Consider the following 18,296-nt stretch of genomic DNA (forward strand, 5'->3'; position numbering starts at 1 on the left):
ACATAGCCAACAGAAAGTTGGGAAAGAGTCAATGAACGCAAATAAACAGAAAAAAACTAGTTTACTATTTTAAAAATCTCAACTTTTAAATTGAAAAAAAAGGTAAAGATGTCGAAAAAGAGAATCAGTTAGCCTCATAAGCAATCCCTTCCGGCACTGAGTCGGGTCAGGAAATTAGTTAAGAGAAACAAAAACTCAAAACCGCATTTTTGAACCCAATAAAATTTCGGATCTGATTAGTATTTCCTCTATGGTAACTAGTAACGAATAACCAACCAATAATGAACTGTTTCAGAGCTTGAACAAATAAAGATAGCAACAGAAAGTGGGAAAAGGGTCAATTAACGCACAGAAAAAAATACCGACTAGCTTTTCTTCGATAAAACTCGAATTAAAAAAAAATAGATGCCCTTACAACTCCTTGAATTTCTAGAACAATTTATGATTGGCACTTTTCTGATAAAAATAACCAAATTTGAGAGAACTGGATCAGAATTTTAAAGCTTAATTCCGTTGGTAAATCTGAAAATTAAATACCACTTTCGAAAATAGAAGTCGGTTCTTTTTCGTGACCTTAACATTTTCGGTATTCGATCATGGAGTTTGCCTTTCTTTTAACAAAGGAAATGAAGTGAACTAAAAAGAAATCAAGTTCAAAAAAATATTACATTTGAGCCTGAACAAATTTTAAGATTTTTCCTGAAAAAAAATCATCATCGACACCTATATAACAGTCTGAATTACGTTCATAGAATCTTCAAAAATTGATTTAAAATAAAAAGCAGAGACAGAGTTGAAAAACCCAAAATATATGTATTGCCTTTCTTTAAACGTTTTTCAACTTTCCATCTTCAGAGAAAAATATACACCATGTCAAAGCTCTTGGAACTTCAAAAAACTTTTCTAATTGCCACGGCTTTCAGAAAACTATCCAATTAAAGAAATTTTTGTCAATCAGTAAAATTTTTCGTGAGAACGTTATCTTTTTTATCAAATGAATTTGAATTGAACTTGAACGAAAAATGAAATCAACGCGAAAGTCTTTTCACTAAACACACTCAAATGACCTAAATAGTAGTTTTCAGTAGCTTTTAAAAAGTTTTTACCCAGAACACGCTCGCCCTTCAAAATAATATGATATACTCGCGCAGGGCGCCTTTAACCGAGTCAATCAGACAAAAATGGATGTAAATTAGTACCAAATGGGGGCCCCTTGGGTAGCGAGAGGGTCGAACTTCTAAGAGTAGAAAGAGGTGGGGCTTCTGTATCTCTTAGAGAGATGCCTTTTATGAAAGTGGACCAGGACTGAAATGGAACCGAAATTCCACACTCGATTATTTACCAGATGCACTTTAACGCCTGAAATTGAGCGGAAAAAAGACCATGAACCTACGCTACAAATGCTTCCCACGCCGTCAGTGGTTTGAACAAAAAACTGAATAAGTTAAAACCCACGTTGGTTATTGACACTTTTTAAAAGCTTTTTGATCCTTATCGCGCCTGATCCCTATGACGATAAAAGAATAATTGGTTTTTCATAAAAATAGAATTACTTTCAACATGTATTGAGATTGAGATGCTTGTAAAGTTTGGATTGTAAATGTAAAATTCGGCGTCAGCGTGATTGAGTTTGAGAGGAGGTTTGCTTGTTTATTTGTTAGATTAGCTAGCATTACTTTACATCACTTTACTATCACAACATCACTGTTAGTTCGAACAGAACTTCATGAACTGCGAAAACATAGCGGAAAGGAAGTGGCTTCATGAATTCCTGTCCTGGTTGTATTTGATTGTTTCATTCTGTGCCGGATACAATTATAGGTTATGTAACAGCACTTACAATAGTATTTTTACACGGAATTGAACAACGAAAGTGTAAATAAACCAAATGAAAAGAACTTTCACCAAAAATATATTCTGTTCTGTTCTCAGAAGAGGGCGAAATCACTCCAAAATTGCAGTGCTGGGAAACCTAGGGGCAGTTAAACCCGACTAGACTTCATGTATTTCTCCTATCCTACCGTTACTACCGTTAATTCATGCTGAGAAAAATCATGGCTGGTATATTCAAATCTAACATGGCAATCAACTCTTAAATTAAGCAACACTCAGCTAAGGCTAGTATCAGTACTAGTTGAGGTGTGACTGCTGAACTCTAAATCACTTCATATCTTATCAAGGTACTAAGAACATTATCATAGGCACTTATTAAGGCATGTGCAATTGCAATTGTCAACATCCATTCAGTCTTCATTGACCAACGACTTAACTTCGCTTTCAACTTAGCAAACTGCAATTTTGGAGTGAGTCATATCAGTAATTGATAGAAGTAGATGATTTGTAGTGTCATGGCCAATAGAATGACTATAGCGTCAACAGTTGACAATGTATTTTAATGATGGGGCGGGGTTTGTTCAAGTGGGTTGCATTTCCAGCATCATCAAAAACTTCAAATCGAGTCAGGTACATGTATTGCATTTCTTGCCAAAGCATAATTCGGATACTTAACTGTTTTTCATCTAAATACTTGATTTTGAAACTTTTACTCAAGAACAGAACAGCTATCACTTGATTTAAATTTCTTTACATCAGCTAAACATTCTGATTAATTTCGGATCAATTAATTGGACCAAAACGAGCAATCAAAATACTGCATATGATTTTGATTCGAATAAGCTTGTATGTCAATTGTGAAAAATGACTTCCAAAACATTCAAATCAAAAGCACCATCAACAGCATGTAAAGTTGTTGTTAGTCTCTTTGCAACTGCATTACGAAGCAAAATTCAGCACATCGTAAGCTCTCACATCAGATCAGATAGCTGAGATGACTGGACAAATTGACAAGTGTTCAATTTTGCAAAATAAGGGGGCTTCAATTGCGCCAGATTTATTGGTTCGATTGAGACTTGACAGTCACTGTTTGAAAACAAGCACGAAAACTAAATCCTGCAAGGAAAAATAGGAAACTATCGCACCACCAATTTTCCAAAGCACTTAGAAAACGAACAGCAGCAACTGCTATGCAATGGCACGGAAAAGAGATCCTGGTATATATGCACTGGACCACCACGTCCAGAAAAATGCGTCCAAACAGCCAGAAATGACGCACCAAGCAAAACATTTTTTTTGGAATTTTAAATGTGATTGGCAAATGAAACAACATTAATATACTATAAAACACGATTAATGCAGTAACCTTAAAAGCTCCCCAAATGTAAATAAAATACAATGTAAGCTATAGAAAGTTGGATGACCAAATTTGACGTTTTATTTAGCCTAATAAACACTTTGCGGAAGGAGGAAGAGGGAATTGAACCCTGCATTTGCATTGCTTGCAAGGGGTTAAGCGAGACGATTCTATGGGCATGTAGGATCCGGATTCAGTCTCAAGGTTATGTGAGGGAGTTAGGGCTCAGGCGAACAATGTACAGGGATCGAAACATAATACAAATACCCTGCCAATTACTTTCAATCTACAATTAAATGAAAATTAAATTGTTTTATGAAGCTTTATACAGCTTACAATTGGCAGGGTTTCAAATTTGAATTTATAAATTTGAGACTATAGCAATTTGAGAACAAAAATTGTTTTAGTTTGGCTGAGCAGCTCTTCAAGAGCCGATCGTGACACCGATCGTATTGTAGTTGCGATAGCGGCACGGCAGCAAAAGGTAGCATTTGAGCAGAAGCAGTAGCACTGGACTACAGTCCACGTCCTTGTACTCCAGCTCCATTGATCTGGCCTGCTCCAGGCAGAAAAACCAGAGAAAACACATGAGTAAAGCACAGAAAAACCAATTTATCCAAAATTAGCTTCATCTCTTGGCCTCGCGAGAGCAGGCGGGTCAAGCATGACGAGCGACGAAAAGCTAACTAAGACCCACGCCCTTCCGAAGTCAACGATTCAACTGTTGTTCCTATCAAAAAATCAAGCGAATAAAGCACCTACAGCACATGGAGCGCCATGAAGTATTCGTGGTTATACAACAGAATACAATTTTTATGTTTAAAATAACAAGCACTTAGTTAGCAACATAAAGTATTAATAACATAGCATTAGTATCGGCATTAGTAATTCGTAATATAGATAGTGTATTAATATATGCATCTGATCTGAACTCGGATACTTCACGAGGCGGCGATATGGTGTTTGCGTAGTAGAATTAGACTAAATTATGTCACATTAGTACTAGTTTCAGGGTATGTTATATAAGAGCTTTGTTAATTACAACATCGACACGATTCACATCTGAGAGTAACATATCTATGTCGATGCCTTTTGATTGTAACTTCAGTTGAGTTGACGACCAAAAGCAAACAACTTCATAACAGCAGGAGCTACTAAATCGCAATTTGAAGGAGTTCGGTTGCGACAACTAGACTACTGTTTACTTACGTGAAAAGTGTCGAATGAGGACAATGTAGTTTGCGTTAAACTTTTGGGCAGCATCTAAGGAGATTGATCAGTTTTTTTCTCAGTCAGTTTTCACCATTAAAGTTTGATTCCAAAACAACACTTCAATTTCCAACTCAGTTTCAATCATCGAACTTCATCGGGTTAACTACAGCCATCTGTCTTTGTTTCGGCGGGTTGCCTTTGTCACTTCCAAATACTGACGATATGCTACTGCTGGTTCCGGTTTGTTGCCCACCAATATTTGCTGCAAGGGGAGAGGGCGACCTGCTGCTTCGCTCTTTCTGTCCTCCGCCACCTCCTCTTCTGAACGCAGGCAGAGTTCGTTTATCCGAGTGAGAGACCAAGGCTGAGAACTGAGGCGGTGAGTGGTCGCGTTCTCGTCTTTTCGGGGACACATTTCTGGCAGATTGTGGTGTGGATGACTGTTGAGCTTGGACTGGCTTAACAGGTTGAGCTGCACTAACTTGATGCGAGTTCTCAGTTACAGACACATTTGAAGAATCCGATACTTTCGAAAAACTGCCTCGACTGACAATGTCAACTCCCCTTCCAATGGGAGAGACACTTCGTTCCTTTGCTGGCACTGGCTTAATTTCATGTTTCTGAGATTCATCTGCCCAGCTTCCAATTACCTTTGATGGCGCAGTAGGTTGAGTAACTTTTGGTTCAACTCTAGCCCATTCTGGTCTGACATCCTGTTCCTGTGAAGATTGTCTGAGCTTATCGGTGTTCTTAGTTGGTGGCAAATGACTCAAATTGGTTTTCACGATTGATGCTGCACCTGCTGTACTTGAGTTTCGAGTAGTTCTCACAACTTGACTCCACGAGGAGGATCCGGATCCTCCTGATGAAGGTTTCTGTGCCTCAACTTGGTCTGCCCAGCACGACGATGTAGACCCTTCATTAGACGTGGACGCTGAAGAACCAGACTTTTCGGAGTTGTTTTCAAACTGCAGAGACTTCATGATGACAACCTCCGTATCTTCGGCAGGCTTGGTTCCACCTACATCCGCATTTGGTCCCACTGGAGCTCTGGGTGCGGCGTCTCTTCTTCCCCAGCCACTTCCTCTTGGAAGCCTCGGAGGCGGTCTTCCGAAGCTACGTCCTCTAAATCCCGAACCAGAGTTCCCAGTTTTATCCTCTGGGCGGTCAAACGATGAGGATCTTGCTACTATTGACTGAGGTCTGTTATCAGAGTTTTCATGTGAAGGCACAGCCGATTGAGAAGCACCGAAGTTTGATGTTTGACTGTAGGATGGAGGCGCTCTTCGTGACGCTCCGCCCCAAGCATTTGGAGTCGGCTGAGGAGTAGGTTTTTGCTTACGCTTCTGCTTAACTTCTTGAAAGCCTTCTTGGTCCACATCGGCTTCACTTAGCTCGCTTTTACTATTATTTGACTCTAGTGACATCGCTGGCGAAGCTTTAGCTTTTGGTTTCGGCTCAACTAGCTTTTCGGCTGAGATACTGGTACCCATTTTTTGGACATTGTCTGCATCCTTCTTAGTCGGATATTGAGATCTCGAGTCCTGGTAAGTTGACTCTGTGTTATTCCCTGGAACATTTTGGGGAATCAAGGTTGGTTGAGGTTGTGCCAGAGGACTCACTGCGACAGGGACAGGCCGCGGCTGGATAGGTTGTACATTAGCTACACTGGCAGCCAGCCGGGAAGACCAGGATGTTAGAGGTGCTGACACTACCGACTGTACCTTTGCTTGCTCCTTTTCTCCACATGTACTACCCTTTTCAGTAGGTTTGATTGTGTCCTGTTTTGTGACTGGCGAATTTGCACTGGGAAAGTGAACAGGGTCCAATGAGGAAACAGGACTCTTCTTCTCAGTTTCTCCCTTTGTTTCGTCTAACTTCTTAGACTCTTTGTGGTCCTGCATGGGGGGTATGAAGTTTATTGGTTTCACGATAGCTGCCTTCGAAAATTTATTTCCCCATGTGGCTGTTTTTGGAAGGATTGTTGTTGATGCTCCATTCGAAGACTGTGGCTTGTTGCTACTTGAAGCAGATTCCCTGTTGTTAGCATCTTTTGGTTTAGATTCGGCGACTAAAAATCAAGTCATCTTAAATTAAATTTGTTGTCAAGTCTTATGAGCAGGTAGCCTCATATAACCAATCGCTTCCGGCTTTCAGTCAAGTCAGGAAATCAGTTCCAAATTAAAATTTAAATACCCCAATTTTTTGAACCCTATAAAAATTCGGATCTGATTAGTATTTCCCCTATGGTAACTAGCAACAAACCAGCACCCATATAATGAAGTGTTTCAAGCTTGCGCAATTACAAAGATAATCAACATACAGTTGGGAAAGAGTCAATGAACGCAAGTATACAGGAAAAAAATCCCGACTTGTGTTTTGAAATAATCTCAATTATCGAATTTCAAAGAAAAAAAATAGAGGGCCTTAAAGCTCTTTGAATTTCAAGAACATTATGATTACATTGAGAACATTTTGCAATACACTGAAGTACTGAACTTAAAAAAGAAATTAAAATTAAAACCGCGAAAGGGTAAATTTGGGCTAGAACCAATTTTAAGACTTTCCTTTAAAAAATCATCTCAACCTGTTTAAGAGTCTGAACTACGTTCACATACTCTTAGTAAGTATCCAGAACCAAAAAATGGGAAGTATTCTAATTTGACGTACGCTGAGAAGTCACTCCGACAGGGGATGCTAAATGTGCAGTTGCAGTCACTGTGGTGGGACGTTTCTGCTGCTGCGCTTTGGAGGAGACTACCTCAGATGAAATATCCGAAGTAGAGCAGGCGCTCTTCAGGTCATTCACTTCCTGTGACAAACAGACAACTTTATTTTTCAAAGCAACTTTTCGAAATCGCCTCTTCTTTTAAAACTTCATAGGCTTCCTCTTTTTCAATAAAAGAAAAGATTCAAAAAACTTCCATTGATAATAGGTGGTCAATTGCAATCCATTATCAAAAGCCTCGAATTAAACTCGCATTGATCTTAATGCATTCGTATCTCACACAATTGCTTCCGCGCACAGACGGTTTATCAACTTGCATTTCAAAATGAAATGCAAGTTGATAAACCGTCTGTGCGCGGAAGCAATTGTGTGAGATACGAATGCGTTACGACCAATGCGAGTTTAATTCGAGGCTTTTGATAATGGACCGCAATTAACCACCTATTATCAATGAAAGTTTTTTATCTTTTTTTTTATTGAAAAAGAGGAAGCAGCCTATGAAGTTTTCGCACAAGAGGCGATTTCGAAAAGTTGCTTTGAAAAATTAAATAACTACGCGTTATTCAGTCAGAGCAAGGACGTTTAAAAACTACAAAACTAAATGACAAATCTAGCAGGGGCGGATCTAGGATTTTCTTGCGGGGGGGTATTGGCGGATTTTCAAAAAATTTTATTAACTTTTTTTCGGCCGACCAAAATGATTTTCCGAGCTCTCCCAAAGCACTTACAAGACATTTTAAACAAGAAATCGCGTTTTTTCGGCGCACATCCCCCCCTAAAAATTAATAAATATTGGCGCCAAAAGCGCCTTTAGAAAAATTTTTGGGTCTGTCAGCAAAAAATTGGTATCCCAAAATAGTACAAAGGGGGGATCCTTTGGGTCGGCAGGGGTTCGAATCCCTGAAGGGGGGGGGGGGGGGGGGGGTCCGCCCTTGAAATCTAGTGTTAGGATCATTTATTTCTTCCAGAAATAATAAACTTTCAAAAAAATCAAGGATAGCCGGTTACTGTGCAAGTAGCCATAGTATTTAAAATACGGCCGGTTACTGTGCCGACCATAGTATTTAAAAAACTACGAAAAAAAGTTTCTTTATCAAATTAGTTTAGTTTTTTCTTCGTGGTGTGATAAAATGATCTGAGGTAAATCTATAAATTAGGCATATTTCGACAGTCATATTAACATAGTATTAAAAGCAAATCGAACAAAAAATTATGTTGAAAAATGACTAGAAAAACAAAAAAAAATCCTATTTTTTTACAGAAAATTTTTGAATTTTTTGATGTTTTTGGTTCTGAAAATGGCGCTAAAAACTCAAAAAACTAATTTAACTTGCTTAGAACTTAAGTTTTCAGAGCATAAATCAAGCATAATTAAGCTGTTGTAAGCCTGCTTGCTCGCTTCATTCGCTCAAAATTTAAAATAAAAAATTTTAAACCAGTTTTTCTCGATACTGAGTAAACTTTCTGATTTTTTTTCTGACAGAGCTTCAATTTGATGATTATTTGTGGTACCTGATTTAGCGTGGAAAACAAAAAAAAACTAAAACATACGCGAATACAAAGTTCCTCCACATTTTCAAATGGTCGGAACAAAAGAAAAAAAAACAAACACACCCGAATACAAAAAAATCCTCCCCATTTTCAATGATCCGCACAATAAAAGCAACACAAATTCGCCGTGTAAGTATCAGGGAAAACTGAGCCAATTTGTGCTAACTGTTCTTAGGGATAAAATTGCTTCGCAGTCAGATTTAAGAACATAAAGGTTGAAGTAACCTTCAGACAAGACAGGACAAGAGCTCAGAAAGTTGTACATGACAGTTCAGACGAAAGCAGAAGAGACACGATTCAAAACAATCTCATTATTTCGACCTTGTTAGTACGCGTACTCACCTCAATCCTCACTTGGGCATCTGAAACAAGTTGCACAATTTCCAAGTTATTATTCAGTATACACGTCACTTCGGGTAACACTTTCTGTGGCGAATTGCAATCCTCACTTTGCAATCCTTCAGACGTAGTCATCGATGGGGACTCTGACACTTCCGAGACTGCTTGAGGTTCCACTAGGGAAGGTGTTGATGTGGACGTGTTCGCGCAGTTTCCAGAGACAGGAGGTTCCGATGACTGAAGCTGACTTGCTTTGTACATCAGGTCATCTTCCTCATGCTGCTGCTGCAACTCTGCTCGGGTTGCTTGTACTTGGGGAGGTACTCTGTTCACCCTAATTTCTAAACAACAACACTCTCGGTTATGTTCATAAAATGTCAACGCTTTTCCGTGAAATCCAAGCTTAATAGCTGTCCTCCGCTTTAAAACAAATGAGAAAATTGTATGCGAAGTTTTACTTCGCTTACAAGCCAGGACAAACTACTATCAGACGTTTTGGGCTGTTAAAGCTTTGATAAATGAAAACTCTAGCACCATCAGCTGTAAATATTCTAAGCAACAAAAGGCAGATTCGAAAATGCTACTTTTAATTTTTCAAAAAATGAAAACAAGCCCTAACAATAACAAGACTGCTCGTATCAGGGCGAAGCCCTGAATGTTCCGACTGCCTTAAAGGTTTATGGAGCAGTAATAACATAAAAATCATTAACAAATTAAATGTAAAAAAAACGAAAAAAAAAAAATCTAAATCCATGAAAATCATCCCCCCCCCCCCCCACACGCCATATAAACTACAAAAGAATAGAATTCGCTACTTGTAACAAATCATTCATGGCAAATAAGCTTCTTTCAACCAATTTGGAACAATTTCTAAGACGGATTAAATCTCCGCTTACGCGTTAATAGCGCGAAATATATCGCGCGTTAATTGTCCCAAATGGGCCAAAATGGCAATCTTTAAACCCTCAGAACTTTACGAAAAATGATCACAGGTGAAATATCTTTTCAAATTTAAGCTCAGGACAACAATAACTTTTGAATGATATAGAAAAATTCCGTCAAAAATGGCTAGTTAAAAAGTTGAAATTTATCTGAAGAACAAAAACCCACCCCGAGCACAAATATTCAGTTACTTTCGTATCGAAAGTCGGAAAAAAAAACAACTTAAAAAGGTCTATAATACAAATTTCAAAGAACTGCTTGCAAGTGACAGGCTTGTCACAAGCGATATAAAAGCAATCTTTTTACCTTGTTCCCTGGGATGTAGAGGTTTGTTTTGTCTAGGGTTTCTCTGTTGTTTTCCTGGGGGAGGCTGGTAAGATCTATTGTAGTGTCCTCCTCCTCTTCTCGGCCCAGTGTAATTTCTAGAGTTGGGTCCTCTTCGCTGCTCGTACGGCGGAGGGGGCATCTGGTACGGCATCACTGGCACGATTGCATGAGGATCTATTTGAGGAAGCTGAAATATATTCACTTGCAATAAAGTTCATTAAAACATTCTTAATTGTAATTAGAATTTAGCAGGAAATACCATAAGCTCTTGACGGAAAATCGAGTAAAAATTAGTATTTTACCATGAATAATGATATGAACGTGTTTTTCCAATAGTTAACCTGATGGGCACGTAATGTTTCCAGGTCCAAGTGATTTTGAGGAGGCGGTGGTGCCATGTTAGCAGGTATGTTGTGTGGCGTTTGCTGAGTCTGAACAGGAGGCTGCTTTGCCCGTTCCTCCTCAGCTACTTGTGCACACATCTCTGCTAGTTTCTCTGTCAAATCTTCTTTCGTTTCTGGATCAACCACCCGGATTGTGCACCTTGGTTTCTGACTACTGTTTGATGTTGCGGCAGCCATTTGGGATTCTGAAGTTGAAGCCAATGATGGAGATTTAGAGCTAGGTCTAGTAGATGATGTTTCCTCCAGATATGGATCGTTGTTAGACTGAGATGTGTTTACAAAAGTTGACGTTGTAGGATTTTGAGCTAGAGTAAAGCAACATTTTATCGAGATTAAAACAACAAAAACAAGTTAGATGTGTGAGTCACTTACTGAAGTTTGGGTCAATTGGAGCCTAAACACATAACACACATGATTATAAGGTTGGAAATGATGACTTTTGTTGTACACTAGATGAAAACAATGGTACCTGAGCTTTTGAAAAGGGAACAAGAGCTGGGTTTATGACTGTCGGACTGTAAATAGGATATGGATGATACTCGAACAGCGGAGCACCTGCTGGATAAGGTCCGTAAGCCCAATAAGAGTTTTGGACATCGTACGGTGGAGGGTGGTCTACAAAAAAATATCTTGACACTAAGTAGAAAATACAAACCAGAGAAAAGAATTACAAGGCAAAAACGTGGTGAAAAACTAGCAGCTAAGGAAATTGAATGAATAAATACATTACTTACACATCGGCGCAATTGCAACCTTCTGTTAGTACCAGTATCAAAGTATCGTTCCACTGAAGCACCACAAAGAACACGTTCAATTTTTCTGACACAAAATACAGGATATTTGTATATAGAACATCAACAATTTCGTCTCATGTACTGTCACAAATCTTAAAAACATTTAAACTAGGCATAATTTATGAAATCAATTATCCTTCCATAGCAAGGAGTAAATAAATTGATGATCTGAGATCATTTGAATCAACTCTCATTAAATGCAAAATTTATAAATTGTTATAACTGTTGATTGGAAGGCACTGATTCCTGCATCTTTTTTTAGAAGAAAAGAGTAGAATTGCCGTGACATGTCTTTAACTTCTATATATTTTTTTCTTAATCAGCATAATAACAAAAGTTACATCAATGCGCATAGATCAAGAGGTGCAGAAAATTCTATGGAGTAGTTTTTATGTCAAAAATACAAGTGTATTCAAAAAATCACAACAAAATACGGTTATGTATTAATGAGCATACTGCTTGAATCTCATACTGTTCAACGAGCCCACAAATCAAGCTAAATTGCTCTATGTGCTCGGCATACGATCTCTGGTAGACGTGTTACGGTGGGCGACAACCGACTCTGAATTCCGAAGAGCCGGAGACCGAAAAAGAACGCGGTTGCAGAGCTCTTTGCAGTGATTTTTTTGAGGCCCGAAGAACACGAATAATAACACGGCTGCAGAGCTCTTTGCAATAATTTTTTAGACAAGATTGTATTATATTTGCACCTTATGTCTAAGAAATAAGACGATCAAAATCATTTTAAGATTATAAATACAAGATGATATAAAATTATCTATACAATCATATGATTATATAGCAAAAAGCCACACAAAAGTTTTAAAATGTCAGCACAACTGGATTTACCAAAACTTTCATACATTTTCTACATTCACCTTGGATGAAGTTTTAGTATTCAAATGGTTCGATAGCCTTCATATAGTAACATAGTATACCAGAAATGCATTTTTTAATGTAATCAGAAGGTCAAAAAAATCATAGTAAGCGAGGTTACAGTCTGGAGTCCCTTCACCACGTATTCCAGTCAAAATCCTTGGAACTTTCTTTTTTTCTTTATATTTTAAAGGTAATCAGAAGGTCAAAAGTATCAAATTAACCGAGGTTACAGTCAGGAGTCCCTTTGTAACAGTCGCCTACTTCGGTCACATATGAGGCTTAAGAAAAATACCATTGGCTCAAGAGTCAGGGACACTATCTCTTGTGTTTTTCTACATCAAAAACGGTCGGAGCCAATTCGGTTCGCTTGTGACATTTTTTTTCTAAAAAGTAAATTTCACTAAGATGAAAGTAAGAACATTTAAAAATAAACATGTACAATAAACAAATATTATACATTAATAAAATGAGCGCCGGGTGACAATTAAAAAAGAAAAACTACAAATATGTACAATATACAAGTATTATACATCAGCTTTGAAAAAATAGCACCAAATTACAGTTAAGAACAACAGTTCAGTGAAAAACAGCAACGGGGCGAAGAGAATAGAGGAAAGGTTAGTCGCGTCGTGATAGGGAATTATTGATGGAAATATCTTGGTTGTAGCAGGTCTGGCTTCTCATTTTGCGGGATCCTCTAATGCAAAGAAGGGCACCTCTCATAATGCAAAAGTTTACACGGGTTCGTAGCCACGAAATAGTTTCAGAATAGTGGGTTCCGCGCTTCTCAGAGGTCAGGAGAGCTAGCTGGGAAATAAATGTTGAAGTCAGGTTGCTGCAGTCACCACTGGTTGAATAGATAATGGGGGTGAAACTTGCGTGCTCCGAGTTCAAAATTCGTTCCCGGTAGTTTTTGATTTTCTCTTGTTCATGATGTTTGAAGGTTTCAGAAATTTTCCGGTTGATATTGGTGGTAGCTCCGGGATTGAAAATTCGGACGTCGAAAAGAGTGTGTTGACCGGTCCGCCAGAAACCCCTTGCTGCTATATCCAATCTTGCTCTATCTTCGGCACGGTTGGAGTTAGTTTGGACAACTGGTTGGAGACTCGGTTCAATGGAGACGTCAAAGCAAGTTTCGCGTATGATGTTCGCCAGCAGGTCACGCAACTCGTTGTGTCTTTTATGAATAAAACCACCAGTGGAGCAATTAAGGGCGTGGGTGATGTCGTAAGGTTTCCCACAGACGCAGGCAACGGGAAGGTTATCAAGACTGATACCGTATCGGAGGCGGAGGAGGTCTTGAAATTCCATTTTGTTGAGAGCATACCCTAACTCTTTGATAGGGAGGGTAGTTAACCACGCTGAGGTGCCTTTCCGTCTCGTATGTTCTAGAAGTCTGTCTTGGCGCTCAGATAGCTTCGGCCGGATAGTTTGCAGGAGTTCTGTTTGCGTCTCGGTGTTTTGCTTCCGAATATAAGCCCTTCTAGATTTCTGATCGGATTCAAAACCAGAGGGAAGATTTTCAGATTGCGTACATATTAAGTCCACGTGTGGTTCGCAAATGTATTCTGAAGCCCGGTTCATTAGAGCACTCTGTCTAATTGGGTCGCGAATGCTCAGGCCGCCCAACCTGGCTGGTAACTGCGCAAGTTCGAGCGACGTGGGATCCAGTTTGCAACCAAATTTGGTTTCGAGCAAGTTGTTGATAGAGCTTGAGAGGTTATGCCATGCTTCCGCGGGAGTTTCCATGATGCGCTGAAGGTACGACCATTTGCTTTGCAGGCTGAAAACAAGGCCAGCGTATGCGGCTTGTGGTTCTTGCTCTGCTATTTCAGTCAGCTTTTCCACCATGCTTGTGAACTTCTCTGTTTTTTGCAAGATGAAGTCAGAGCAGAAAGCTGTTGAGCCGATAACACCACCTAAGTACTTCTTTCCCGAAGTGCGAATAATCAACCCGTCACTTTTGAACAGTGCTTCTGCTTCATCGAGGTGTTGTGGTTTGACAACGAGTACTGTTTTGGAGGGCTCCGGGAAGTAACCGTAATTCGGGCCTCGAACTTTCATGAGTTCCCACCATTCTTTGACACGGATAAGTTTCCCTGCACCAGCTCCGTCATCGGCGTAAAAGTTCTTGTGAATGTCGGTGACGGTTTTATCATAGACAAGGGGGATCATGCTGATGGCGTACATGATCATTGCTGCCACGTCTCCTTGAGTGGTGCCTTCGGATGACAGGATGGACTTCCCTCCTACGAACAAGATAGCTGGCTGTTTGTAGAAGTTATTGAGGAAGGGGTGGAGCTGGGGGCATAGAATTTCAATGTTATGGAGAGCCGTACCGCGGTTCAGTCTATTGAACGCGTTTTCTGCGTCAATGAACAGGGCTGCTTGGCACTCGTCGGCGTTGAAGGTCTTCTGCATGGATCGGAAAGCAGATTCAATCCCGGCGCTAATACCAGCGCAGGTTTGGAGGGGGCCAACAATCTCCCTAACTTCGTCTTGAAAGCACTGGATAAGGGCGGACGTGATTATTCTTCTAAAAATTTCTCCGATTCCAATAGGGCGGACGCCAGGTGATTTGTCCAGGCCAACCATGCGGCAGTTTGCTATGGGCTGCACCACTGAAGCGGGTAGTTGCTCTGTGGCAAGAATTCTGGTAAGATCAGCGAGAGCGTGGCAGACGTCGTCGGTTAATTTACCAAAACTATCGGAGCAAAGAATACGTTTGGCGCCTGTTGAACTTAGGCCGCTTGGTCCCGCGCCTCCAGTGCTGTTGAGTGCGCATTTGCGGATAAGCGCGCCTGTAATGTTGTAATATATCGATGCAGGAGTAGGTTTAACGGGTCCCTTGAGCAAGGCGTCAGCATGCGAAGGCTCGGCGACCGGGTGTTTTCTCTCCAGTTGAGCGATGAGGTCATCGTCTACGGGCAAAGGTCCTCCAGACTCTTCGCCTTCGAGGAGTTGGGTGGCTTGGGTGAGTTTACCCCGCATGATAAGGTCACTGTACGTTTTCGACAGGTTGACGACTCCCTTTCGGCGCTTGCTTGTAAACTTATCCTGGATTAGCAAGCATTCAGAGACAATTTCGTCTAGATTGCCGTTCGACCAGTGCTCTAAACGGGCTTTAGTACAGTTGTTGTGCTCTTTCACTTTGCTGCGAGCAGATGGTTTCTGTAGCATAAGCGCGGGGAACAAGTGAAAAGCTAAGGAGGCGGAGTGAGCGTTCTTTGGGTCTGAAGTCAAATTTTTCAGAATGCGGATGAACTCCTCCAGGAACTGACTCCCTACTTTTCCCTGTGGAAGGGTGAACAGGTTAGGTACCCAGGTGACAATCCTCAAATAGGCTTGATGGAGTGAGGTATAACTGATTGTCCCATGCAGCACCTTAAGATCCTCGTGAGTAGTTTCCACCGGATCCAACCGGAGATCACTTAGTAGTTGAGATAATCCAGTTGATCCGTTCACCGAGGGGGTGACACAGTAGGGACAGTAAAACAGAGAGTTTCTGGGCATTGCTGCAAGTGCTTTCTTTGTAGTTTTGGCACAGCTCATGTGGTACCAGTTGTTACACTGGTCGCATTGGACGCCACTCGAGCTCACGATACCGCTGTGCGGGCAATCCGCATTACCGCATGGTGCTGTGTCTTCTGATATCTGGGTGAGCAGTCCTGCGTGTGGATCTCGCGTCGCTTCGCTGCTGCTGGCAGACCGAAGTTTTCTCGCCATCTTGCTGGGACGTCAATCACTAGAAACTTGGTCAGGCCAAAGTCTTTTGTCCTTCAATATCGACGGCGTTCGTGTATTTTGGGTATCTCGAGACCTAAGTATGGGAACGTTCTTATTTTCTAGAGTGGGGGGATATTTTGGTAGTGGCCTTTAAGCTTGCGACATGAGACTAGAACCCGTTACAGCTTAAAGGCCACTACCAAAATATCCCCCACTCTAGAAAACAAGAACGTTCCCATACTTAGGTCTCGAGATACCCAAAATACACGAACGCCGTTAAAAACCGGGTTGTAACAATCCGTTAAGTAACTTATTATTAGACAGTGGAACTTTGATCCATTTCAGATTGATCAACCTAAAACTCGCCTTATCTCAACATAAAAATCATAAAACACACTCGAGAAAACTAAATTTAGTACTCACATAGCAGCGCGCTTGAGACACAGAGTAATTGAACTAATTAACGACTCTGGCATGAATATAATCAAATATAACTCAAGAAGTTTTCTAATGGTGAGTTCCAATCAAGGGAAGTAAGTTTTTACTCAAGAATATAGTTTTGGCTCTGGACCATTGGGACACTTAACTTGTCCGCCTTTCCGTTGAAGGTTCACACTGGTCCAGTTGAGTTTAACTCCGCTCTCGTGTTCTTTTCGTCTCCTATGTCAGATAGGACAGCTCTACTCTCGTTTTCTACGATGGAAATTGCGAGTAGCGATTTCCCACTGTATATATTTGACCACTTTCCCGCCATTGTCAATTCGGTCGTTCTGCTTTTTCATTTTATGTTTTCAGTTGTCGCGAGAAAACTGAGCATGACAGGCTCCATTCGAATTTTCAAAAAATAAAACTTCACTCCAAAATCACGTATGTTCGTGTCTTTCAAGGTCAAACTTCCAGATATGACCGACTGGCACTTTTCATCACGTATTCCAGTCAAAATCCTTGGAATTTTCTAGACATGGAAGTGATAACGATAAAAGAAGATGACAAGTGTTTAAGTCCTTTTCAATTAAAATGGATACGGCTTACGTTTCTTCAATAAGAGCACGCAACTCGACACGAGAAAATATAATATACAAGTTTTACAAATAAAAAATTTCGCAATCTGATTGCCAGGGAGATTCTGTTTTAAAAAGCTGCCTGCTCTGGGTTCCTCAGTGCATATGCTTAGGCTCTTACAAAGCTTGCTCAAAAAAATTTCTGTGCTGGGGTCGGCCTCGCCCTGAATCTCAAAAGCTAGCGGTTGAAAAAGATATCCATCACCTACAAGATCTTTATAATAGTTGTTTTTTCGCTCTTCCGCTTTAGGGGCAGCAGTACCAGGGTTACAAACAGACCCGGCATTAATCCTACAAGGAGCTAAGGAGTTTGATACCGTTACATTCCACAAGAGCTGCTTACCAACAGCCCATGGAACGAGCGTCAAACCGTCTGGTTGCTTCTGGTTGGTCCTGTAGAGGTGTCGTGGTTCTAAAACAGACGGAATGTGAGTAGAAGATAAACTCTGCTTTATAAAGGCATTCAGGTTTGACTGCCTAGAGAATCTCCCTGCACTTTTGAGGCAAGAAAGACCATGCCAACCATGATCGGTAATGTCTTTTCCGCACACTCATTTATACCGTTTGCACTTTTTTGAGTTTAATCGAAGTCCTATTGCAATTCTGAGTTGTATGTTTGACAGGTTTAACCTTAACTTTTTGCCCGGGATGACTTTCAACCCTTGGGAGCCAATTCTATCCATATAGGTTCCATCCACATGCTCCAAATCAAAATTTTGCTTAAGGCATATTTCGCTCCTACTGCTGAGGCTAAAAAAGCGGGTAAAGAATGTACACGAACGGAAGAAACGCCCAAGCCATCTTTGGCTGCCGGCAAAACTAATTGTAGAAACTGTTTATCATCCATTTTCACATCAGTGATCTTACATAACGAAATGCTTAGTAAATTGTCGTAGCGTTGCAAATAATCATTTTGCAAAAAACAAGGGCCCGTACGCAAAAAATAGAGGAGTTTTGGCATGCTAAAGCAATTTTTCAGGAGGTAAAAACCATAAGGGACGTCTAGTTTGTCAATGACATCCGAGATTTTTTCAAGCTTCCTGTCCAATGATTTGATTTCATAGCAATGCAAACTGATAAGTGATTTGGATTCATATCGATAGTTATCGAAGAACCAAAAATCTTTTTCACCAATTGATTTTA

General features: G+C 40.4%; 3 protein-coding genes across 4 annotated transcripts in view; 2 read left to right on the forward strand and 1 right to left on the reverse strand.

Moving 5' to 3' along the window:
• LOC134840223 (PDZ and LIM domain protein 7-like) overlaps positions 1-18,296 on the forward strand; it is a gene marked incomplete in the record, with an annotated part of 361,076 nt that overhangs the window by 153,688 nt on the left and 189,092 nt on the right.
• The window catches only part of LOC134840218 (androglobin-like), a 606,395-nt gene that overhangs the window by 97,247 nt on the left and 490,852 nt on the right, over positions 1-18,296 (forward strand). The window lies entirely within an intron of this gene.
• LOC134840203 (streptococcal hemagglutinin-like) lies at positions 1,528-11,575 on the reverse strand. 2 transcript variants are annotated; one of them, XM_063855928.1, is made up of 9 exons: positions 11,428-11,575; positions 11,163-11,308; positions 11,066-11,087; positions 10,631-10,998; positions 10,269-10,476; positions 9,131-9,361; positions 9,024-9,043; positions 7,073-7,214; positions 1,528-6,473 (listed from the first exon to the last, which is right to left on the reverse strand). In XM_063855928.1, the coding sequence occupies exons 1-9, from the start codon at positions 11,429-11,431 to the stop codon at positions 4,540-4,542; spliced, it is 3,075 nt and encodes a 1,024-aa protein (XP_063711998.1). In that variant the 5' UTR covers positions 11,432-11,575; the 3' UTR covers positions 1,528-4,539. The 2 variants fall into 2 exon arrangements, with proteins under 2 accessions (XP_063711998.1, XP_063711997.1); XM_063855927.1 differs by having other exon boundaries at positions 9,024-9,361.

This window comes from Symsagittifera roscoffensis, chromosome 2, assembly GCF_963678635.1.
Source record: "Symsagittifera roscoffensis chromosome 2, txSymRosc1.1, whole genome shotgun sequence".
NCBI lineage: Eukaryota > Metazoa > Xenacoelomorpha > Acoela > Convolutidae > Symsagittifera > Symsagittifera roscoffensis.

Coding starts and splice junctions, on each gene's coding strand:
- LOC134840203 (XM_063855927.1), bottom strand. Junction 10,999..11,065: donor TCCAATTGACCCAAACTTCA/GTAAGTGACTCA, acceptor GCTTTACTCTAG/CTCAAAATCCTACAACGTCA. Junction 6,474..7,072: donor TGTCGGAGTGACTTCTCAGC/GTACGTCAAATT, acceptor CTTGATTTTTAG/TCGCCGAATCTAAACCAAAA.